The sequence below is a fragment of the Suricata suricatta genome, chromosome 12 (assembly GCF_006229205.1).
Source record: "Suricata suricatta isolate VVHF042 chromosome 12, meerkat_22Aug2017_6uvM2_HiC, whole genome shotgun sequence".
In the NCBI taxonomy this organism is placed as follows: domain Eukaryota; kingdom Metazoa; phylum Chordata; class Mammalia; order Carnivora; family Herpestidae; genus Suricata; species Suricata suricatta.
Window position 1 is genome coordinate 54,801,640 of NC_043711.1, and position 25,857 is coordinate 54,827,496.

At 53.5% G+C, this 25,857-nt stretch overlaps 1 protein-coding gene across 1 annotated transcript; it reads right to left on the minus strand.

The window, feature by feature from the left end:
• Nucleotides 1-12,668: 12,668 nt before the first annotated feature.
• On the minus strand, nt 12,669-21,603 carry KLF15 (Kruppel like factor 15). Its single transcript, XM_029918718.1, has 2 exons — nt 20,512-21,603; nt 12,669-13,814 (listed from the first exon to the last, which is right to left on the minus strand). The coding sequence occupies exons 1-2, from the start codon at nt 21,579-21,581 to the stop codon at nt 13,646-13,648; spliced, it is 1,239 nt and encodes a 412-aa protein (XP_029774578.1). The 5' UTR covers nt 21,582-21,603; the 3' UTR covers nt 12,669-13,645.
• Nucleotides 21,604-25,857: the final 4,254 nt, after the last annotated feature.

A 25,857-nucleotide genomic window follows, 5' to 3' on the forward strand; every position in this document is an offset into this window, starting at 1 on the left:
CCCCCCTGCATAGTGTGTGTGTGTGCGTGTGTGTACGCACGTGCACATGCACATGCTTTCTCTCTCCCTCAGAATAAATAAACTTAAAAAAATCTGTGTATGAAACTATGAGTGCAAGACGCTCTATATGCTAAATGTTTACAGCAACATTTATGACCGCAAACATTTGGGAATGAATCAAACAGGTATTAATGGTAAACAACTTACCATTAAATATGTGGTGCCCAGAATCTAGACTTTATAGATTAATACGACGTGTTGTAGGATGTTGGTTTATGACAAACTTTGACCACAGAGAGCAGTCTAGCAGGGAATAAACACACAAGTAAATCAAGTGCTAAGTGCTGTGGAGAAAGATCCAGAACCCAGAGGGAGAAGGAGCGCTAGCGGGTGTAACTTCTGTTTGTTTTTATTCGGAAACATTTTAGATTCACAGGAGTTGCGAAGACAGCACAAGTGCCATGCTCTCAGCTCGCCCTATGAACTCCTTACATATGGAGGGTGTGTTTCTCAAGACTCAGGGCATGAAGGTAGACACAAACTAGCAACTGAAGTCCTTTCCTGTGCCGTAACATCCCAGCATAGGCTGAAGGAGGCGAGGAAGGATTCGTGGTGCAAGTGGGGGAAGAGCGCTGCAGACAGAGGGAACAGTCCCTGCAAAGCCCACAAGGTGGGAGTTGACCATTTTCCCAGATGGGCAGAGTAGACTGGAGTGGATGAAGTCGGTACCGGGTAGGGCGGACCCCCTTGTAGGGCTTTATGTCTTCCTTTTCCTCTGAGTGAAACACAGGAACCCCTGGGAGTTTCTGAGCATAGGAGAGATACCATCAGACAGATTTTATCTGGATCTTTCTGGTTGCTGAGTTATGGGTGTCAGGCCACATCAAGGAGAGCAGTGGGAGCTACTGCAGTAGTCCGTGTCAGAGGTCAGGGGCAGCTTGGGCCCCCGTGAGTGGGAGGAGTGGTTAGATTCCAGTTGTATTCTGCTGATAAAGGAGATGTTCCTGCAGGAACTGGACTCACTCCATGACTCAAGGCTTGTGTTCTCCCCTGAGCATGCCTCTTCAAATCCTGTCACATGTTCGTCAGTGACACTCATGTCACAGATATTTGCACCTTAATTGGGTCTCCCCACCTTAACCAGGCCTTCTATCCTCTATATACTGGGTGATCCTAAAAATTAAAACCCTATGGATAATTTTTATATAGTAAATTGTATCTAATTATGACCATTTCACTCCCAACCAAGTAAAGAGCTAATTTCTGGGTGCCCTGAATTGGGGTAAACCCAGTTCTCTATTAGTAGGCTTTTAGATTGTCCCCCATTGTCGGCAGTAATAAATAATGTGAAAAAGAACAGAGGTGCCTGGGTGGTTCAGTTGGTTAGGCGACGGACTTTGGCTGAGATCACGATCTAGCAGTTTGTGAGTTCAAGCCCTGCATTGGGCTCTGTGCTGACAGCTGGGAGCCTGGAGCCTGCTTCGGATTCTGTCTCCCTCTCTCTCTGCCCCTCCCCTGCTTGCTAACTCTCTCTCAAAAATAAATAAACATTTAAAAAAAATTTTTAAAGAACACAGTTGAGGGCACCTGGGTGGCTCAGTCCGTTGAACATCCACTTCAGCTCAGGTCATGATCTCACAGTTCAAGAGTTTGAGCCCCACAGCTTGCTCGCTGCTATCAATGCAAAGCCTGCTTTGGATCCTCTGTGCCCCTCTCTCTGCCCCCCTTCCCGGCTTATGTCTGTGCATTCTCTTTCTCTCTCAAAAAATAAATAAACATTAAAAAAAAGAACAAACCTGTACACTTATCTTTGTATGTGGATTTCTTGAGAGAGAGAGAGAGAGACAGACAGAGCGCAAACAGGGGAGAGGCAGAAAGGGAGGGAGACACAGAATCTGAAGTAGCTCCAGGCTCCAAGCTGTCAGCACAGAGCTCCATGCAGGGCTCAAACCCATAAACTGCCAAGATCATGATCTGAGCCAAAGTTGGACACTCAACCAACCGAGCCCCTCCGGCGCCCCTGTCTGTGGACTTTTAAGATATATTTCTTAAGTGTCCTCTTTCCCTTCAGTTTTGAGGTGTAACTGATGCCCAACACTGTAAGTTTAAGGCATACAGCATGATGATTTGCCTTTCACTTATCACGACATGCTTACCACAGTAGTTAACGTCCATCATCTTAGATAGATAAACAAAAAAAGGAAAGAAAAAAATGGTTTATTCTTTGTGATGCGACGTCTTGGGATTTAGTCTCTGAACAACTTGCAAGTATACCAGTGTTCACCACAGTCCCAGGCTCTTTGCTACCTCCTTAGTCCTTATTTATTACTGTCAGTGTGTACCTTTGGGCCCTCCTTCCCCAATTCCCCCCTCCCACCACCCAAGCCTCGGGTGCCAACTCTGACCTCTTCTGAATTTAGCTTTTTTCTTTCTTTGATTCCACATCTAACTAGGATCTTACAGTATCTTTCTCTGTCTGACTTAGTTCACTTAGCATAGTGCCCTCCATATGCAGATTTTTAATAATGGGTTTGCTAGGTCAGAGAGCATATATATTTTAAACTTTGATAAATTCTTCTATAATTTCCTCCAAAAAACAATTGTGCTGCAGTCAACAGTGTGATGAGAGCAGTCACCTCCCCCCTGGGAGTGTTGCTGATGGCCAATCTTGCGCATGTTTTCATTCTAGCCTGCATAAATAGGGTATATTGTTATTTTTATTTTCCCATGTATTTACAAAGTCCAACATCTTCTCCTCTCCTTATTTGCCACATGGCATTTCTTTTTCCACAAGTTACTGGCTTATATCCATTGCACATTTTTCTTTTGGAATTTTTACCTCTTACTCGGTAATTTATGGAACACTTCTCTGCATTCCAGATATATTTGGATCACTACTCACATATTTCTCTCCATATCTAATACTTGTCCTTCTAACTTTATCTCTGGTGTCTATTCTTAAATCAAGATCTTAAATGTTGGTGTCAAACATATCTATCATTTCCATTATGACTTCTGTTCTTTTATTTCTTGTACTTAATAATTCAGTGTTTGTGGTTGGCCCTTTAATCTGGAATGAATTTTGTGTGTATGGGGTGTGATAAACTTTATCTTTCCTTGGTCCTCTGAATAATCAGTTTTCCTCTGCCATGTATTAAATGATTCTCACATTAAATCCCAAATATACTTAATGTCTTTTCCTAGAATCCTTACTCTGCTTTGTGATTTATTTGCCTTTGTCTATTTTAATATCACATTTTAAAACTCTCTTACAGGGCGCCTGGGTGACTCGGTCAGTTAAGCATCCGACCTTGGCTCAGATCATGATCTCATGGTTCGTGGGTTTGAGCCCCACGTCGGGCTCTGTGCTGACAGCTCAGAGCCTGGAGCCTGCTTTGGATTCTGTGTCTCCCTCTCTCTCTGACCCTCTCCTACTCATGTTCTGTTTCTGTCTCAATAATAAAAATAAAACATTAAAAAAAAACCTCTCTTACTTGTCTAGGATTTTTCCATACTTCCTAATGCGGGCCACTGTCCCTACCATCACTGTGATGCAAAATTGTATGACACTCTTGTACATTTACATGCCTAGATAAATATTAAAAATCAAGTTAAGTTCCATTAAAATCAGTCCTCTTAGGATTTGTACTGGAATTGCACTGAATTGTGGATTAATATGACAGAAAATGGGAATCTTAACAAAACTGACTCTCTGATAGAGGGGAAATGGTAAGCAACTTTCTTGAGTCCACTTAAAAAGACTAATCTTTTTATGTTTTCCATTAAAGTTTTATCATATATTCTTACATATTTAAAAAACTTTTACTTTATTTTTTAACACTTATTTATTTTTGAAAGACAGAGACAGTGAACAAGCAGGGGAAGGGCAGAGAGAGGGAGACACAGAATCCGAAGCAGGCTCCAGGCTCTGAACTAGCTGTCAGCACAGAGCCCCGACGTGGGGCTTGACCCACGAACTGCAAGATCATGACCTGAGCCAAAGTCGGACGCTTAACGGACTGAGCCACCCAGGCGCCCCTGTTCTTACACATTTTTAATCAGTTTACTGCCATGTCGTTTGTGATTTTTCTTGCTGTTATGAAAGTCATGAATGCTGTTTATTGTTGCAGCTTTAGTTGTTTTTTTTTTTTACTGCATCATTGGCACCCGTGATGCTGGCTCCGTTTGTGCATGCCCTTTGCCACGTGACGTCGTATGTTTTCACATAGAGTAGGGGTAACCGGTCCCGCCCCCTGAGGCCTGACCACACGTCCTGCATCCCTCAACGGGATGTAGTGGATGGGAAGTGAGTCGAAGTTAGAAACGCAAGCTTGCGCTCTTGCCTTCAGCATGGCCAGGGGCCAGCATGGTGAGTTCTTCCGTGTAGGGTCCTAGCTCCGCCCTCACCATGAAAACGGGGTGGTCCCCACTGGGCCCACGAGAGAATGAGTGACATGTAGAGCAGAGGTCCCCCTAAACCGCCCACGCCCAGCCCAAGTTGGAGCAGAACTTCCCGCTGAACCACAGACACACGCGTGAGGCCAGCCTGGATTGGCGGACCCCCAGTCGGCGGACAGGTGCAACAGCTATAATGTTAAATCACTGCTGTTTGGGGCACTGAGTTTTGAGGCGGGTCATTATGCAGCAATTGCAAGCTGACACAATGATGTGTAGGTAATCCAATTCCACATGTTTCTCTTGCATCTGGCCACTTCATAAGCAGTCATGAATTCTGATAGACCTCCAGTTGATTGTCTCCTGTCTGGATAATCCCATCATATACAGTCACACGACCCCATTTCTTCCTTTGCTATCGCTGTTCCCCTTTGTTGTTTTTGTCATTGGTGAGGTCTTGGCAAACAGTGCCCAGGGTGTGTTTAGGCTTGTGCGTGCGCCGGGAGTGTGCTGCTGTCTGTGAACACAAGTGCCATTAGGGGACCCAGTGTCTCTGGCAGCCTGAGAACAGTTTTCTAGACACTGTAAATCTGTCTAGCATCCTTCTCATCGGAACAGCAGGGAGGTGGAAGCCGATGTGCATTGGCATGAATGGATTTCAGGACCAGCATGCCCCTGCCCACAGAAGCCCAGTGTCAACATGGTGGCAGGGCATGGAGGGAGAGGAAAGGAAGCACTTAAGACACCCCCTCACCCTCAGCTCCAGGGACAGAAACTCGACAGTCACCAGCCCCCACCAGAAGGTGCCCAAAATACCCACCTGGCATTTTAAGTGAGGCTCAACTGCCTCATTGTCCAAGAGCACAACTACCCCTGGAGACAGGCCACTGTCCTCAGGTCTCGGGCCCCGCGGGACCAGGGCATATACTTGGGGTCCTTCTCGTGGGCTGCAGGCCTTCGCCTCTGTGGGGGTGGAAAAAGTGCTGATGAGAGAGAATTCACGCCTAAGTAGTTTTCCTCGGTGTCTGGCATTGAAGAAAACAGTCCAACGACGAGCTTCCTGTTCAAGGAGAATGCAAATAAAACCCGTGAGACGTACGTGACCCTTTAAAGCCACTACGATTTCTGATTAGCTTTATCTTGTTTATTGCTTGATACTTAATCAGCAGTGGCGTGAACACATTGGCTTATAGTTCTCCCTAGCGTTAAGCATTGAATGGTCTGTGAACAAACACTGAGAAGACACTGACTAAATAGGGCCCCACGACCCTTTTGCCGAGGGAATGAGCTTGCCCTCTGCTAGACCCGTCTGCACACTAGACACCGAGGTGCTGGTGCTGGGGAATGTGCAATTCGAGGAAAAGGTGTATGGGAAGGGTACTGTGTTCACGTAGCAGAAATGCCTTATTTCACCTCTTGGGGTGAAGTGGATGGGGACACTGAGGGAACACTCAGGGAGCGATGGGTAGTGATAAAATGCCCCCTGCCAGAGGCTCTTCTAAGAGCATTTTCCGCTTTAACTCATTTTGTCTGTACACTGACCCTGTGAGAGAGATACCATCATGGTCCCACACAGATGGGGAAATTGAGGCAAGGAGAGGTTATAGGAACCCAGAGTCTGGGTCTAAATTTTTCTGTGTATTTAAAGAGGTGGGGAATTTGATGTTCTGAGAGGAAGAGCAAGATGCTTATTAGGTAGTCAGGGGACGATTCAAGAAGCAAGTCCCTGGGTGCCTCACAGCACATGTGACAGTTACATACAGTTAGAGTCTTTGGTTGTATTATATATCATATAGTTCTATTATTTAAATGATAAATAACAGTATATAATACAGTTGTGCTCTTTAAACTATGTGTGCAGATAGTTATATGCTATTTAGTTATGTTACAGCATTGCATTATAGTTACATTAGTATATATATTATGTATTTTATGTTATATACTAGTATATTGTATTTTATGTATTAGAATATATGTTATATTATTATATTATATAACATATTCACGTTTGTTTATATGCTATAAATAATATAATATAACTTAGTATATGTTATAATTTATTTTATTACATTATTTCAACAAAATATGTTGAAGTATTTTCCACGAGAAGCCATCGGGGCTGTGGGACCCCACAAACTTCCAAGAAAAGTCACGCTGATGGCACTCACCAGAGTGGCTGGACTCTCATACCCAGTGGAGGGGTCAAGCATGACAGAGTGGGGCTGTGGTAGAGAGCAGAGTCTGCTGAACTGCTGAGAGCCGTCGTCACTACTTGACAAACGTGTGCGCTGGTGTGGGAGGAGGGCATGGGCGTCCCCCGAGGCTCAACTCTCCCCACCATGGGAAGTCTGTGCAGGGCGTCAGTGGCTCTCAGCCCAGGAGGGGGCATGAGTTTCCAGCCGTGCACCCAAATTTCTAGCAAAGTCCATCAGCTCTGGAGCAGAGTGGCAGAGAGATGAAGATAGGACTTCCACTTCTCAACATGTCAGTACCCCAAGAGCCCCCCTCCAGCTGACACACAGGGAGGGGCCACACCTCCAGCCCCCAAGGTGGGAACCAGAACTCTGCATGGTGCAGTCACAAGTCTGGAACGTCCTCTGTTTGGGGGGAAGGGAGTCAGTCACCCACTTGTCCTGTAGCAGCCCAAGGCAGCATGAGTGGTCGCATTTTTGTCCAGAGGCTTCCGTGGGACCCAGCACCCACTCTGCTGTGGGACCAGACAAGGGGCACTCTTTCCTCTTTCAAGCTGAGCTCACTGGGGTCAGTTGTCCAACCCGTTACCAATTTACCCAATAGAAATGGCATTTTGTTTGTTCATTGTGTGCACAAGAAAAGCCTTCTCAAGGAAGAGGGAAATCTAAAATAGGATATCAAGAAATGCGACTGATGTAAAATGCTCTTCTTTGGGAAGGAGGTGGTTCATGAGAGACCCACTTCAAGCACTACACAACTTCGGGTCTGTTGTGGGGCTCTAGAGCCAGGTAAGGCATTCCATTATTACTTCTTTGCTGCAAACGTTCCTTCTCTTTCTGCAACTGTGTTTGATTTGACATCTGCATTAAAAAAATTTTTTTAATGTTTATTTATTTTTGAGAGACAGAGAGATGGACTGTGAGTAGGGGAAGGGCAGAGAGAGAGGGAGACACAGAATCCGAAGCGGGCTCCATGCTCTGAGCTGTCAGCACAGGGCCCGATGTGGGGCTCAAACCCGCAAGCTGCGCCATCATGACCTGAGCCAAAGTTGGACACTCAACAGAGCCCCCCAGGTGCCCCGACATCTGCCTTTAAATTTGAAAAACCCTTTGCAAGTATTTAGACTCATCCTTACATAAATGTATTTTCATTCTTACATATGTCCAACTATGACCACCTGCATTTGCGCTAGCTCTTCCTTCTGCTCATGGCCCAGGTGGTCCCATCTCTGATGTCATCATTCGACAAGAGCTGTGGTGATCCCGCTCCTCACCTGGGCCAGCAGCCGCCCCATCCGGACACTGCTCTTGGGTTTTCCAAGATGAATTCAGCTCAGAGTTGAGCCCAGTTCCCAGAACCGCCACGGGGAACAGGTGAGCAATGACCAGCCTTGGGGAGCATCCTCGGGTCTCTGTCAGAGGCAGATGCTGGCAGGCTGTCGTGCCTGGAGGGCTCTCAGGTCAGTGCAGACGAGGTAAGATGGGGAAGGACCGACAGTGGTTGGAAGGTTTCTGGGTCTCAGGGTCTAGACCTCCTTCCACAAGAGTTTCCTTCCTGCAGGGCCCCCAGGCATCCCTTCCCACCGCCGTACCGCAGGACCTTAGGTGATGCGGCCGCTCCCAGCTCCCCATCCTCCTCTCAGCTGCTTCCTCCAGCGGTAGGCCTTCTTCGCTTGCTGCACTTTTCTCCTTCCCACCTTATCACGTGTTGCCTCCTCTTGTCCACCATGCTCTGGCCGGATAACTGGCCCCATCTCCACCCAGCCCAGAGGTCAGCATTATCACACCCATTTCACAGAAAAGGACTTTAAAGTTCAGAGAGACCAACCAAGCTCACGCGCTCTTGTGCCAACTAGATGCCTTTAAGACCCTCCACTATGCTTTCCTGTCCTCCAGGGTGAGATAGTTTCCCTGTCTTCTGCTTGCATCACATGTGTATATAGTCAAAAATATGTATTATATTTTATTAGTATGTTATATATTACCATGTTATTATATGTTATATACTCATATATTATATATTAGTAGGTTACATATTGTGTTACATATTAGTGTATTATATGCTATATACTAGTGTATTATATGTTACATATTAGTATATTATATACAGTATATATCAGTGCACTATGTGTTAGCATGTTACATATGTTACATATTAGTATGTTACATGCTATATATTCATGTATTCTATGTGTCCGTATTAGTAGATATGTTATTTTTCTGGAGTCTGACCTGGAATCCAACTATTTGGCGTAGTATTTTCTGCCCCCACACCTACGTATCTCCTTCCTTCCTTCCCCACTAGTTCTGGAAGATCTGCGCGGGTGTTTCCACCCCCCTTGCTGTATGTGTACCAAGGCAGGCCTGAACTCTGATATTACCATCTTTATTTCCCTACGATCTTCCCTCGTCCCTTCCATCTCTCTCTGCACTCTGTCCTGCTGCTCTTCTATTTCTTTATTTTTTTAATGTTTATGTAGTTTTGAGAGACAGAGACAGAGAGAGACAGAGCATGAGCAGGGGAGGGGCAGAGAGAGAGAGAGGAGACACAAAATCCGAAGCAGGCTCCAGGCTCTGGGCTGTTATGCGGGCCTTGAACTCACAAACCACCTGATCATGACCTGAGCTTAAGCTGAAGGCTTAACCCCTCAACCGACTGAGCCCCCCGGCGCCGCAGCTGCTCTTCTCCTTCACCCTGCGCTCTCCCCCTGGCCTCCCAGGAGTCTGACGGTGACAGGAACCTTGCAGAGGTGCCTTTCGGGGCCCTGCTGTGGAAGCCCGCATGCCCCCTCAGAGTCTTCTGAATGTGGCTCTCGTCCATCTGCGTCTTTTTCTGCTTAGACTTGGTGTTTGTCACACAGAGGACAACCTTGTCCTCACTCTGTGTCCCCGTATATGACATCCAAAGCCCCCAGTCATATCGACTGCTGTCCACACTAAGACGCCGGCTCTCAGCAGCATCTCCCCTGTCTGTACCCACTGCCCTGGGCCTTGGAACTCTGAACCCGTGGAGCCCAAGAAAGGCTACGAGTCCCTGAAAGCCTGGAACCAGGGTCTTTCATCTTCTGTCCACAGCAGAAGCACGTACTGACTCTGGGCCCTATCCAGGCGTACACATGGATGACATTGTGAGGGTTTTGTTTTGTTTGCCTTTGTCCATATGATTCGAGATTCTGCCATTGGCAGCCTTGGCTTGTCAGCCAAAGCGTCGTAGCTCCTCTTTCCCACGTGGCCCTTGGTGACACCCTAGAAGCCTGACTGTTGGTCCCCTACCTGTCAGTGACACCGGTTCTGAGACTCGGGTGAGGCCATGGGTCAGGAGACCTGCCAGGCCCCCCAAGACTTCTGCGCTGCGCAGGAGCAGGGTCTGGGGAGGGCCGCTCTGTGCACATCGCCAGACATGGAGGACGTGCTCACAGCAGAGAGGCGGCCCCTGCACTCCCCTCATTCTCCGACGGTAGAACCCCTGCATTTTGGCTGTGTGCACAACCCTGTAGAGCATGACCACATTTTCCAGCTTCCCTTGTGATGGATGAAGCCATATGACTAGGTTCTGGCCCAAGAGACCTGACTGGGCCCAACTGGGCAAACCCTAGCCTGAGCTCTCATGGGGAAAGGGGACACGCAGCCCCCTGCCTGCTTTCTGTGGGCTTGTCTGATACCCTGGTGAGACATGGTGGACCAGCACCTAGGGCATGGAGGGCACCAGGAGAGAAGGAACCTGGGTGTCCCATGCCAGAGCCACCTATCAGCCAAGGCTGCTTACTTCCAGACTGTTCCAACAGAGCAAAGTAAAGGTCTACCTTGTAAGCCACAGTGTTTGGGGGTCTCAGTTACAGCAGCCTAGTCTATGTTCTGCCTGATACAGAGCTAGTAAAGGGTACTTCCTTCCCCTCTGTGTGCCTTGGGGAAGGGGTGCGGTGCAGGGCAGGGTGCCAGAGGCTGTTAAGGCTTGATTTCTGCTCTGTGACCATCCAGACTCCTCTAGATTCTAAACAGTTGGAGGCGCTCTGGCTTGCATCTCCTTCGGCTTTCTTAGCCTCTGGGCCAAGACAAACACTACTTTTCCAGTCATAGAAGTCATGAGGGTGACAGAGGTGGCGGCATGGGGGTCTCCCGGGCCCATAGCCAAGCCAGGTACCTCAGTGGAGCTCTCCGTGTTCTCATGGGTCCCACTCTGGGGGAGGGGGGGCAAGGGCAGGCCACAGCTCAGAAGGGAGACCCTGCACCCCAGCCTCTCCACAGCCGAGGGACGGGCTCACACCCTAGAAAGGGGCTTTGCTGATGTTCAAAGTCACACTTGCTCTCCCACGACTGCTCGTCGACCGTACTGCAACCTGGGAACTGTCGTGTCCATCCTGCAGGGTGAACTCAGAAGGTTCTAACAAACGTGTCCAAATGTAGAGTGAGGATCCAGAGACAGTCGCCTCCATGCCCACATCCTTCCCACATGCCACGCTCACTCCGCCGGCTCCCAGCTGATGCCTCTGGGAAGCAGAGACCTGGGCGGTGCTGCCCACCCAGGGCAGGTGCCAACGCACACATTAGGCGGGGCGTCCGGAGCCCCCACCCCAACTCAGACCACCCTGCACACATGGTCAGCCTTACCTTGGCCAGGGCAGCTTAGCCAGGGCACTGCAGGCTCAGAGCGGTGGGCTTTGGGGGACACACACAGAGGTAAGGTAAGCATGTCTTGGTGCCTGGCATCATGGGGACACATGCTCCCTCGCTGTGACCATCCTGACTTCAGCTGTTACTCTTATCTGGGCTGCACTGTTTGTTCACGGATGAAGAAAGGCTATGCTGTTGCACCTGGAAGTCAATGCGTCACTTCCCCACAGCATGTCTGACCACAGAGGGTGAGTCTGGTCAGGAGCAAAGGGCAGAGGTCGGAAGGCCAAGTCCTTTCCCCAGGACCAAAGCGGGTCAGGTGGAAGGGTCCATTCTCCAATCACTTGTGCTGTGTGCTGGGCACACAGGAAAGCTTCCTGTTGGCCAGCTCCCACCACACAGGAAAGATGGCAGCAGACGAGTCCCGTCTGCAGAATCAGTGGCTCAAAGGTATGTGACGTCACATGTGCATGCACGCGCACATCTCACTCAGACATCTCTCTGCTGGAAATCCATAGGTGCACGACCCCCTGCGTCCATCTCCGAGGGTGTCACTGAAAACTCGTTGCACTGGACTCTAAGGGAAGAGTTGCCCCTGGAAGGTCCTTGCCTCTTGCTGCACATGGACGGGACAGCGAGCAGCATTGTTACTGCAGCCAGAGAGCCCACCCTACCCTGCCCAACCTCAGCCACCGCACTGAGCCCCCTTGCTAGCTCACGGCCTTTCTGGTTCTCAGGCCCCCACTGACCCCAGCTTCCCCACCGGGACAGGTGGATGCATTCAGACCTCCACTGTGCAAGCACAGGGCAGAGACTCCAGGAATCTGGGGGAGTTTGGAAGGACTGGCCTCCCCAGGCTCAGAGCAGCTGGGAGTGGGGCAGGAGTCCGCCTCACTGCATACACCGGCCTCTGTAAGTCTCCCCTCCACCAGTCCACTCGCTCATAATGCCCGAAGCAGGTGAGAATAACATGCCATTTCCTAAGGGGCATCTCTTCGGCACAGCGGATGCTTGCAGGACTGACTGCCCAGGGAGCACTGAGTGAGGGTCTCCAACAGTAAATCGGGTTTGTCATGGTCACCGCAGGCCTGGCCTAGCCTGTGGTGGCTTCCCATAGGTGATGCTGGGGTGGGAGCTGGATTGGGGTTTGTGCGGAGAGGAGAGGGAGCCCTCTGGGAGTCCGCAATCAGCAGAAGTCCTGCAGCCAGCATGGAAGTGGGCTTGCGTGGGAAGCCCACACGGATGGGCCAGGGGCAGAGCCCCTAAGGGGCCTTCATGTCCCTCTGGGTACAAAACAAGGTTCCCTAAATGCTGCAAACACAGACACAGCCCTCAGAATTCCAGCCACTTCCTGGCAAAGCAGAGGAAAACGGCACAGGAATGCCATACAGCTATCGAGTTCTTTTTTCTTTTTATTGGCAAAGTAAATATTTTTATGAAGGACCAAAGAAAATATACATAATTGTCACATATGTACACCAGCTTTATAGATTTTTTAATTTCAAATTTACACAATGTTGATATATTATTAAAAGATATTTTATGTAGATGTATCTATGTACAGCTTATTTACATACATTCATAGGATGTGAAATAAACCTCTCAAAACAAGCTAGTTCATTTGATATTAATCTCTAGACCAAAGAAGGAATGCATTTCTAAATCAGGATTCGGAGGCTCTATCTAGTTCTTCTACACACAATGCAGCCTGCTCCCCTCTTCCCCAAGGTGACCCTGGAGGCTGGTGTCTGGATTTGTCTGGAAACAGGATGAGGGGATGAGCCATGCTGGGTACAGATGTTCTGGGGCCAGACTGCGTCTGTCTGCCCTGCACCGTTTAACTCAAGCGCACGCACTGCCACACTCCCAAGGAGGGGGCTTTGCACCCTAATTCCGTATCTGCCCAGAGTCGGGCTCTGCACCCCTGACTGCCCTGACTTTATCCTCCGGTAGTCGGGCGGAGCCACAGGTCTGGGACCAAGCCACCCTCACACCCCAGTGCAGCCCTGGACTTCTGGCCTACTTCCTTCTTCCCAGCACGACTCCCTCTGGGAACTGACATTTCAAAACTGCACATTTCTTCTTCTGGGCACAAAAGTGCCGGCTTTGGCCCAGGCAGGGAGCCCAGTGGGAGAAGGTCCAGGCTCCCAGCATGGCACAGGCCGGCTCACTGGAAGGCACGAAGGCACGAACGTGGGAAGGCCGGGCCCCCAGCCGGGGTACTAGGGGCCCAGCCCCCAGAGACCAGGGCATGGCTCTAGGTCTTCCCCAGGAAAGGCGGCGGGCTGGACAACTCCGGGCTCCCGCCTCCCAGGCAAGCCCCTTGCTTCCTGCACCTCCCGGGCTCCAGAAGGTGGGTTGGCAACATCGTCAGGTCCCTCGGAAGAGGCAAATAAATTATTGCTACAAAACAACTGGGCGGGTGAGGGGGCGGGGCTGGCGGGCGCTCAGTTCACCGCGCGCACCGAGCGGCTGCTCCGGGGAAAGCGGTGCACCTTGATGTGCTTGGAGAGGTGGTCGCTCCGCGCGAACTTCTTCTCGCACACGGGACACTGGTAGGGCTTCACGCCCGAGTGCGAGCGCCGGTGCCTCGACAGCTCGTCTGAGCGGGAGAACCTGCGGGACACGACGCACGGGCAGCGGTCAGCGGGACCAGCAGGGCCTCATGCCCACCTGGAGCGCGGCCCCAGCAGGCGCGGCCTGGGCGCTTCTCCAGGTCCCGAGGGCTTCAGAATCCACTGGTGAAAAGTCACCGTCCCAAGCCCCGTCGCCGGGCCACCCGCCCCCTCCAGAAGGGCAAGAACTGCCCGTAAAAGGCTCAGGCCACTCTCGGGCATCAGGACCTGCGAGCAGCTGGTAAATATTCCGACAGGCGGTCAAGCCCACCAGGGTCCGGGACTTATTTCGCGCATCACCCTCTCACCTGACGATGTGCGGGGGGGGGGGGGTCACGTTACTGTGACTGCCGCTCTGCCTGGCATTCCCTTGCTCCCCCATCAGGCCAGAACTTGGGGTGTGTGCATATGGAAGCCTATCCGTAGGGGAGGGGACGCGCTGAAGGCTGGGAGGTGTCTCCCCAGCCCTGAAGAGGTCTCCTGGCTCCTCCTGCCTTCTTTACAGTGGAGGCAGGGTCTTAGACTTGAGTCCCCATGACAGCCTGGGACACCGCTCTCTTGAAGGCTGGGGCCCCTGGGCTGTCACCAAACAAACCCACACCACTGCAAGGTGCTTCTGAGGGTTTAAACAGTTTCCCTGTCACTTCCCTCTCTTGGCCTCCCCCTGCCTGAGAGCCAGTACTCCCACAGCCCACAGGGCACTGGATCTGAGCTGGACCATGGGACTCAGACTGTTATCACTGACCTCAGGGATTTGAAGCTCTCCTCACCCCATGACCTTCATCCTGAGGAGATCCCACTCCCCGCCCTCCCGACACACACACACACACACACACACACACACACACACACACACACACATACTGTCTTCCTCTTGCTCCACCTACTCAGACCTATCCTTGGTCCTTCTTGCCACAGGACATTTGCACATACTTCTCCCAGTCCTTGAATGCTCTTCTCTCCCCTCTTCTTGCTCCCTCCCTCCCATCTGTTAGAGCTTAGCTCAAACTTAACTTCCTCAAGAAAACCCTCAAGGACTGCATCCCATTCTAGACTCCCACAGTACAATATGCACCTCAATTTCCTGGCCCTGCCACTACTGTAATGTTAAATTCGTTTCCGACTTCTTAATGAATGTCAGCCTGTGCCACTAGACTGTCAGCTCCATGAGGAAAGACCTGTCTCATTCCCTGTGGTCCATCCCACAAGCAGCCCAGTGCCTGGTGCATGAAAAATGCTGGTACATGTGTTCACGTGTGAGAGAGAACACAGCAAGCACCCCCAGGAGGGTGGAGGACTGTTACAGGGCACTCTCAAGTCCCACTGCATGCACAGACACGCACATGTGTGCACACCATGCACCTGTATACACATGCTACCCACGTGCTACATAAGCATGGTGCACGGCACACTCATGCATCCACTCTACATGGGTGCACAGGGGTGTGCACACGCACACACATCCACGATGCACAGTGTACGCATGGGCGCACATGTACATGCACACACACACACACACACACACACACACACAGATACCAAGCTCAACAGCCACTTCCTGACCTGGGGCCACACAGCAAAAGGTACGTTAGGTAGAACTGCTGTCCCCAAACCAGCCAAGGTGTTGGGACTGGTAACCTACATCTGGTCTGACCCTATTGGCGGAAGCCTTAATCCCACAGCCTGCCAAGAACCGGAAGGACACATGCCCCGAGGAAGGCCCAGCTGGGCAGTAGGAAGGCCTGAGCACCCGACCGGAAGCCTGGCCCAGAAGCAACAAAGACAGGCAGCTTGGCCCAGCTCACCTGCCAGGGTCCCAGGGGACCCTGCCCCAAGAGAACAGGCAGATTTCTGCGCTTGGAGGCTGGCACTCCACTGACTATGCCAGAGTGCCAACTGAGGCTGGCATGGAGCAATGCTCTCAGCATACTTTGGAACAATGGAAAACCGATTGGCCCATTCGTCAGATGAGGAAACTGAGGATCAGTGTGATGAGGGCCGATCTGGCACCCCCAGCAAGGCCTAGGATCCTGGCACAGCTCCCTGATGTGCCCTGCCCACCCTGGTGAATGCAGAGCACCTGGCCTCCCGTACACTGCCTGGCTGGGCAGCAAAGGTCACCGCAACCCTGAGCCAGGCAGGACGCTGCATAAGGCACCCAGCAGTCAGAGCCTGGGCCATGCTTTCAGGCCAGGCCATCTGACCCCCACAGGGGCTGAACACACAGCTTCTGTACAGGTGGGCTGCCCAGAGCAGGGGTGAGCAGGAAGCCACAGAGACAATGCCACCAGCAATATTTGAGCCATCAGGGGCACCAAGCACTGGGATTACCTTGCACCTTTCTGGCCAGGGAGCCAGGATCGGTCCCATAGGATTGACAACACCACAGCAAGGGCTCAAAATCAATAAGGGGCTTGCCAGGGTCACAGAGCCAGCGAGATGCAGGATCCTTCCAGGCCTGCTCCACCAGGAGCCCCGTGTGGTCGTGGGCAAGACTGCCTCACTTATCCGATGATGACTTTGAGATTCTGGCCCACCTGCCAGAACTCATTTCGAAGCCAAAGGAGGTCACATAATGGGCACAGTGGCCCTCTCATCCCAGGGACATCATGAGAGCCAGGCCTGAGAACAAGCTGTCCCTACCTGCATGGCTTCTCCCTTCGGCCTCAGGGCCCTGTGATCTGAAAGGCCCATCCCTGAGAAGTGAGCCCTCGGAAGATCCCTACCTTACACCCTCACATCCTCCCAGCCACTGGCAGGGCCTGGGGACCACACAGCGGGAGGCGAGCAGGTGGCTAAGCTGCAGACTCTATAGGCCGTGAGCTCCACCACATAGGACCCAGTGACCTGGGCAAGTTACCAAGTTCTCTGAGACTTGGTTTCCTCCCATGGAGACAGGGAAGTGACAGATCTGCCTCAGAGGACTGTGAGGATTGTAAAAGGCACTTGAGGGTTTAGAACAGCACTCAGCACGTGGCAGTGATTCAATACTGTGAGCTCTGATCACCTACAAGGGGCTCAGCACAGTGCCTGCTCCTTGGTGACACTCATAAGCACTTGAGTCAATGTCATGATTTGTGCTGCCATGTATGAGAGAGGGAAGCAGCCTGTGACATCAGCCCCGCCACCAGCACACCCAGTACCTTTATGCACAGTGCCCCTTCCATCAGCCAGAAAGCCATTACTGTATAGGTCTCAAGGCCTGCAATGGGAATGGCGCCCCCCTGGAGTTGTACAGTGTGCAACCTGTCCAACAGCACTTGGGGGAAGGGGTTCGAGAATGCCTTGTTGAATAGGGGCAGCAGTGACACAGGGGCCAAGCAGGCCTGCAGTGTACCACCAGTTCTGAGTCCTATCACTGCCACAACTCAGGCCCGCAACCACCCTTTCCTGGGCCCCCTGTGTCCACCGGGGATGGCCATAGTACCTGCCACACAGGGCTGCTAGAAGTTATTTGTATTCACATGAGCTGCGGAAGGAGGGTATTCTAACTGGATGGAACAGCTTGGTCATTCCGGAACAGGACATTCTGCTACCGTGAACAAAAGGGGCCTGTGTCTGAGAGCATAGCAAGGAAACTTCTAGGAAGGCGAACAAACAGCCACTCCCAGGCAGACTGGAATAGGGAAAGTCTGGTCTCGGCTCTGTCGAGGATGCCAGAACGTCACAAGAAGGAAGGGGACAGAGAAGACTGGGTTCAGGATCAAAAGCAGGAAGTGGGGGCTGGTTACCTGGCAAACGATGGCCTGGCTGTGGTTGGGGAGGGGGGTGGGGCAGGCACTACCCATTTCACAAAGGGGCACAGGACACAGTGCCAGGGCCAGAACCAGCCCGGCAGGATAAAGAGTGAACTGCTCACAGGGCCACTGGGAAGAGAGGTGGGCGCGGACGTGGTAAGCTCCCCGTAGGAGGAGGCGAGAATGCAGGAGTGCTGCCCGAGGACCAGCTGCAGGTGGAGGTTCTCCCTCCCAATGCTGGCAGTTTGCACAGGGGGCTGGAGACAGGTCCTGAGTCTGGGTGTTGGAGGTCGAGGGGCAAACAGCCTGGCTTGGATTCGGGTCTCTGCCACTCGTTAGCTGTGTGATCAAGGAGAACTTCCTTAACTGTTCTATGCCTCGAATTCCACCTCTTCTAAGTGGGGATGGCGTACTGAGGCCTGCTTGTGGGCTCATCTGGAGCAGTAAATGAGTTACTTTGCAATGTTCAGAGTACGCATTAGAGCTCTGTTATTGCCGTTATTACTGTTAGCTCTTTGCTCCTAGCCCAGAAGCGTAACCTCTGAAAGAGCTGACGGCTTCATGGGGGAGAGAGGACGCCGTCATAGTCCTGGGTGCATGGGGAGAGAGGATAGGGAGAGGCCAGCCCCGTAGCTGTCCAGGTGGGAAAGGCATGGCCAGGGAGGCTGGCCAGCAGACGGTGCCAGATTGAGAGGTTTGGATAGGACTCTAAGTGCACCAAAGTACATCAAGAGGCAAGAGTAGCCTCATAAAGTAATGAGCTCCTGGTGGCAGAAAGTATACAACCAAGTATGGGGATTTGTGCAAGGGATTCCCACTCTGAGTGCCTGAGTGTAGTGCCCAGAATACAGAAAGTGTGGCACCCGACTATCATCATCACCACCACTTCTGCTGTCCTGTCCAGACCCAGCTGCCCCAATGCCGGTCTGCCTGCCTGCCCAACCGCTGCCGTATCTGTATCTCCAGAGGCTCAGGATCCCTGAAGGCCAGTGAGCACCCAGGGAGTCAGGTCAGTGCTCTGTCCGGCCAGATGCCCGACCCTTCCACAGCCCTGCCCCCACCAAGAGGAAAATGCATCCAAGAGGAGACCCTCTGGGTCTGGGGCACCTCTGAAATAACATTCCTGTCAGCCTCTGCCCCTGCGTGAGTAACAGTACCACCACTGAGGAGGGTGCAGTGCCGAGCACCCCTGCACCCCTGGCCCTGGGAGGGGAGGTAGGGGGCAGGCCCTCCACTTCACAGATGAGGAAACTGAGGCTTGGCCAGAGGGGAGCTCCCAAGGGCACAGAGCAAGTCAGAAGCTGGCCTGGGCTGAAGCTCCCCACCATTGCCACCTGCTACCCCCTCCCAAGGTCAATGCCCCTCCCTTCTACAGTTGAGCTCCTGCCTCTGTGGCCCCCGTGTCTCGGCTTCCCCACAGCCCCAAGCTCTGACCACCCACACCGCCTACCCACCGCTGCATCAGGCCTCAAAGTGGCCCTGCAGGGGTGTCTGTCAGCTGGGGGCCCAGGAGGCTCAGAGAGGGATGTGACACCAGCACGGACACCCTATGGGTGTCGGCACTGTGGGCTAGAGTGCAGGCTCTTGCAGAAGCCCCGTGGGCCTGTCCAGTGGGTGCCTTGGGAGAAGGGCCTCCATAACCCAAGACGCTATTTGGGGAAAGTTTCCTCCTTGGCCACCTCAGCCCTCCATGTAACGAGGCACAGGGTCACATCAGATACTCCAGGCAGAGCCTCGGCCAGCCAGCACTCGGTGGCCAGCCCTCCTGTGCTGTCAGAGCAGTCTGATCTAGAAGCTGTAGACGGCTCCCTGCAGGCCACACCCACACGGGTGCGCTCGCACGGACAAGGCACACAGCACACGTGGTCATACAACACACCAAGACGCATGTGAAGAAAGCAAGTACATACACGTCCACGTGTGAGGTCTGCACACAAATGGGCGTGCCACATAGCTCTCTCACGCACACCCACAGCCACCGCAGTAAGACCCGGAAAGTGCTGGTAGCACATGCTGCACCCCCCCCCCCCCCGCCATAGGCCAGGTCCCTCCAGAGTAGGAGAGAGCCCAGCTGTGGTGCCCCTGGGGGTGCGAGCTCCCGGCTGCCTGTTTTTCAGGAAAAGGTGCACAAGCCCCCCCACCCTGCCCAGGGGTGATCTGGGGGCCCCTGGGTGCCGAGGTGAGGGTTACCCATGGGGATCCCATCCAGCTCTGCCATCCGCAGGCTGCGCAGCCCTGGAGCAAGACCCCGGCCCTTCGAGAGCTGGCTTCTCTTGTCGCACAGAGTCTGGAAGGACGTTGCTGCAGCACCCCCAGCCTGGGTCTCCCTCACAGCTTCCCAAATACACTTTCACGTACCCCGGGGGAGCAAGGACCAGGCCCAGCCCCTGTGTCTAAGGATAGCTACAAGTGAAGCTGGTTAGAAAAGCAGCGTCTTAGGGATGTGAAGGCTCTGCCTCCACCCTCTGGGCCCAAATCCCATTTATAAAGCGGTGTGGCCTCGGGCAAGTTACCTGGCAGGTCTGAGCTCTGAGCCCGTTTGCTCAGCTGGAAGGGCAGTACTGGCCCTGAGGGGGGTGGGAGGCCCAGAGGCAGCAGCACACAAGGCTACACCCGATCTGGCACACAGCCCTCACTCTGTCGTTCTTAGCTGCCCTTGTCACTACCACGAGAGCCCTCTGGCCACGGCCTGGCTCCTCACCCTAGGTGGGAGCCACAGCAAGCCGGACCTGGTCATTATGAAACTGGAGACCAGGTGGCTCTAGACTCAGTGATTAGGAGGGAAGCGGAGACAAGAAAACCTGGGGGCGGCCATGTGTACTCTGGCTCCGCTCCCTGCCTGCCCCGTCTCCCCTTCTTAAGCAGCCTTATCTAACAGTGAACTAGGCCTTGACCACACACCCAGGGGAGCAGAGACGAGCGGGCCACGCTCACGGCCGGCCTGTCACCTGCCATACTGACCTCCAGCCGCAGCCCGGCCAGGTGCAGGCAAAGGGTTTCTCGCCTGTGTGTCGGCGCAGGTGCGCCTTCAGGTGGCTGCTCTTGGTATACATCTTGCTGCAGCCGGGGAAAGTACATTTGTGCATTTTGATGAGTTCTGCTGCCGGATTCTTGGGGAACTTCTGGCCCATGAGTAGGCCGGCAGGGCCAGGCCCGAGGGGTCCTGACCCAATGGGCTTGGCAGCGATGGGCACGGGTGCAATACGCACGAACTTGGAGGGCAGGTTCACATTGGAGGATGGCACCACCTGGGGCACAAGGGCAAAGGTCTGACCCTGGATGTTGACCAGAAGCTGGGCCACCTTGACACTTTCCGTGGCCTGCCCAGGGGAGGCAGGCTCGTTGCCTGACTCCTGCTTCACTTGCAGGGGCTGGATCTGCAGCAGCACAGGGATGGGGCCATCAGGTGTGGGGCCCCCACCCGGACTCTGGCCCACAGAGGCGCCACCCAGAGGGGGAGTGCCACGCTCTCTCCCACCGGACCCAGGGTGGAGGTGGTTCCTGAGTGGTCCGGCCGAGAGCTGGCCACAGGCCTCCGAGTCCATGCCACTGCTCTCCGGGGACTTCTTGACCCCCAGCTCCATGTTCTCCTCCAGAAACTCCTCGATCTCCTCCAGGGTGGGCTGGAAGGGCCTTGGGACGTCATCGGGGTCACCCACGGGAAACTCGGGGAAGCAGAAATGCTCTCCCTTCACTGGTGCTGGTGCCCGCCGCCAGGACCCCCAGGCCATGGGGCCACTGCTGGCCCCAATGCCACCGCCACCACCACTGCCCAGCGTGGCCTGGGACAGCAGGAAGTCCAAGATGCTATCCTGGCCCTCCGCACCTGGGCCACCGCTATAGCAGGAGCACACTGCTTGTGAGTCCGGGCTGGCGCAGGAGCAGAGGCTGGAGGCGTCGCTGTCATCCTCTGAGAGGGGCGAGGGCAGCATGTGGTACGCCCGCCCACCAACCAGCCTGTCGCCCAGGTAACCGACAGGGCATTTTGGCGACGAGAAGTTCTCATCCACTGGAAGCAAGTGGTCCACCATGTTGGCCTGGCCGTGCCGGTGGCGGCTGCAGGGAAGAACAAATGAGGCCTGGTCAGGAGGACGGCATGTTCACCTGCCACCTCGTGGGCCAGTGTCCCCCCTCTGCTGCCTGTCCACAGCCTCCCATTGCTAAATGCCTGGATCCTGTCTCCATCCCATCCCATGAGAGACCTCTGTCTGCAAGACTGTTTTCCGAAATTGCACCACCTGTTTGCCAAAGAGCGCTCTCTAAGCCCGTTGCACAATCTGGGGTACTTTTGGTTTCAAACAGGTTTTCCAGAAACCTCCGGGAAAGAGCATGCATATATCTGTGAATGACTGAGTGTGAGTGTGTGAGTGAGAAAGTATGTGAGGAGGTTGTTTGCCCTCAAGTGTCCAGGGGTGTGGAACCTTGTGCCACTGATCTGAGCGGCTGCATTTCTGAGGACACCTGACCTCAGCTTCATTCTTGAGTCACTGGAAGGGGGCAGGAGGATGGCCATTTGCCCTCTGACCCCTGTGTCATTGGGACTTGGGTAGGGTTGCCAGATTAAGCAAATAAAACGACAGGCCTCGCAGTTAGATTTGAATTTCAGGTTTTAAAAAACAAACAAGTTTTGGGGCCCCTGGGTGGCTCCGTCAGTTAAGTGGCTGACTTTGGCTCAGGTCATGATCTGGCGGTTCGTGGGTTTGAGCCCTGTGTCAGGCTCTGTGCTGACAGCTAGCTCAGAGCCTGGAGCCTGCTTCCGATTCTGTGTCTCCTCCTCTCTCTGACCCTCCCCTGCTCATGCTGTCTCTCTCCCAAAAATAAATATTTTAAAAATCTTTAATAAAGTAAAATAAATAAATAAATGGGATATGCTCATGTTACAAAATTATTTTATCTGAGATTGAACCTCAACTTGGCAGTCTATATTTTAATCAGACAAGTCTAATTTGTGGAAAAACAAAAAAAATTAAAGACCCATATTAAAGACCTTGCAGGCTATTTCCCCATCTGAAGGGGAAGAGTTCATCCCCCATCCTGTTCTCAGTCCCATCCAGCCTCCACTGCCTCCTCTGTGAAGTGGCAGAGGCAGGGGCAGAACAAAATGCTCTCAACTCTACCCACTTTACTGAGCCTTTACCACTGGGTGGACAGGGCCCTGCCCCACAGTGATAACTCACAAGGGCAAAAGTGGACCCAGATCCCAGAGTCCTTGCGCAGCCATTACCCCGTTTGACTACACGACCACCTGGGATGAGAGAGAAGATGCCGTTGGCCTGTTGGCCTGTGCCCCACGAAGCACTCACCACCTCAGGAAGGCCCAGCTAATTCCTGTCTTCCCACTAGACTGTGAACTCCATGACGGCAGGCTGCTCTGCTGGGTCCCCACCACGTTCCCAGCTTCGGGCATGGCAGCTAGTGCCCAGGAGGGGCTCAGAGAATATCAACAGAGAAGAGGGGACATCTGTGTCCTCCGAAGGCCATACTGGGTCCGGTGACCAAGAAGAGTCAACAGTGTATGGCTATGATGGAGCCACCTCTGCGGACCTTTGTCCCCACCCAGTAACCAGTGAGGTTCTCTGCTGCCTTTCAGCGCCCTGCACCCACTCCTATGCTCTGTCTCGAGGGCCACCGCTGGGCCTGGCACATGGCACTACTCGACAGTCAACAGGCCTGGCCACGGATGGAGACCTGTCAGGGCCGGATCATCATCAGCTGTGACCTTGGGCAAGTCCTTGCACTCCCCAAATCTCAGTCTCCCTATGTATTCCAGGCCCAGTTCCCCACCTATCCAGGAAGCTTCACGGAGCTCCAGGAAACTAAGGCAAGGTAGATGTCTTTGGCAAGTCTGAACCCCAAGGCAGTTTTGCCAGGAGGATATCTGGCTCTTTAATTTTAAATACTCAGCTGAGGATTTAAAACTGGAAGTTTTAAATTACATGTGATTCACCAAATCAGCTGGTAGGAAGGAATAAAAGTACCAGATGATGTGAAGGGCGACCAGACTGTGCAGAGCCCACACTGGGCCCTGGGCCCCTGCTCCTTTCACCCACCCTCTGAGCAGGGGGCTCTGCTCTGGCCTCTACAACTTAGCTGGGCAACCTTGGGCAGGTGGCACAACTTCTCTGTGTCTGCATCTTAGTCTGTTGGCAAAGGACGCTGCCAGGGGTGTCTAGCTCCCAGGTTCCTGAAAGAGCTAGGTGAGTGAACACAAGGCAAACACTTACTACAGGGCTGACATGAACTCAGGCGTTGTCAGTTAGGGTTAACCTCCAAACAGGTGAACACATGCTCTTTGTGCCCCTCTGATGTGATCCTAAGGAATCTGAGGGACCTTGGGCAAGTCCTTGCTCTCCCCAAATCTCAGCCTTCTTAGAACCTAGGAACAGGCCTTAACTAGTGGTAAGAGGCAGATCAAGTCATGTTCTTGCCCACTTCAAATTCTCCCCCAAAACGTGATCACCAACCAAATATTACATGATAGTAAGGAGTCAGTGTTCACAGTTTTAAGTGTGATGATGATACTGTAGTTGATAATTAGATATTCACAGATGAAATGGTATAAAAAGAAACGGGGGAGGGGGGAGTAAGTACAGAAAGGTAGGGCAGGAGAAAACCTCCAATGTGACCCCATCTTCTCCCAGCACCTGGGCCTTGCCTGTCTCCCCCAGACCTCCCCTCATCTGCTCCACTCCACCCTTCCACCCTGGCTGTGCTTCCTCTTCCCCTAACACTCCAAGTGGGAATGCCTTACTTAGATCTCAGCTCCGAAGTCACTGCCTATGGGGCCTCTCCCCTGACCACCCTCTGGTAAATCATCCCACACTGTATTCTTCCGGCAGTTGGTACCAGGGGGAGCTTATCCTGGTTATGGGTTTGTGTACTTTATTTTCTGTTCACCTCCCCACCAAAATACAAGCTATTCTGACTATCCAGTCTGCCACTACCCTAGACTCCAAAACAGGACCTGACAGAAATTGCTGATTGAGTGAGGGGTACTTGGGGAAGTCAGGCAGGGGGCAGGGGTGTGGGGATTCTCCCAGGAATAGAATGGCCAGGGTCAGGCAGCAGGGTTTTAATGCAGGGCTGGGCAGCGAGCGCTACACACAGAGGCATTGACAGCAGAGAAGGGGCTCTGAGCCTACCGGGGTGCACTGGCGATAGAGAAAGGGCCCGCCAGGGCTGGAGGGAGCCGGCCAGGAAGCTAAAACACAGCAGCACATGGCCGGGTCAGAAGCACCGGATGGCCGGCGTGCAGGGGGAGGGGACACGCTGTTCCGGGCACCGTCCCCAGCCTACAGCCGGACTCCGCCCCCTCCCCCGGTCCAGCCAGGCCTGCTGTTTATCCTCCCGGGGACACAGCGGCTGCAGGAACAACATGTAATTGATAACAAGCCCAGCGCCGGCCAAGGGCTTGCCATTGGGTCAGCGTGCAAATCACGGGGGTGGCGGGTGGGGGCTGCCCTTCAAAATAAGAGTCTCCAGTCCCTGCGCCACCCTCAGGCCCCAAAGTCGCAGGGTCCAGGCGTCCTCCCACCTGTAGGACGGCGGGGGCTCCCACGAGCCACCCGGTCCTTGGGGGAAAGGTGATTTGAGGGACTCAAGCATTTGGGGATTTTTGTCACCTTCCCAGGGACTGGGCGAGAAAACTGCCCCTCGGGCGTCCCGGGAGGGTGGGGGGGCTCCTTAGGGAATGCTACAGTGGGGAGGAAAGAGGGAACCGCACGACCACGGTGGGTGGGGTGGGTGGGGGTGGCCTCTCCTCTGCCCCTGCCAGCCCTTGGCCATCGGTCTGCTAATGTTCAGTGGAAAGCACCAAGGGAGTCTGCGTGGGCAGTAGAAGTAAGCGATGTGTGAGCAGCGCGGGTGTGCGCGAAGGGGTGTGAGTTCATGTCGTGTGACTGTGCGTGTGCGGGGCGTGGTGCGCGGCAGCGGTGTGGCTGTGCCGGAGGGTGTCCGCGACATACTCGCGCGTGGGGCTGGCGTGGGTGCCCGCGCGCCTGTGAGAGGTGCGTGGGAAAGGAAGACCCCTCGGTAAAGCCCTAGAGCGGTGCCCTCGGCCGTGCCCCCTCCCCGGAGGCCACGGCTGCGGTGACCGGCAGTAACCCCTCCGCCACAGCCCCCTCGGCCCCCCTTCCTCGGCCCCCGCCTGGCCGGCGCGTCCGCGAGCCCGGTCCTGTCGCCAGGCCCCGCCGGTGCCCGCCATATGGGAGGGCCGGCTCGCAAGGCGCGCAGAACCGTGGGGCCAGGCGCCGAGGCATCGGCCCGGACACGCGCGGGGAAAGTGCCGATGGGCACGGGGGCTGGGGG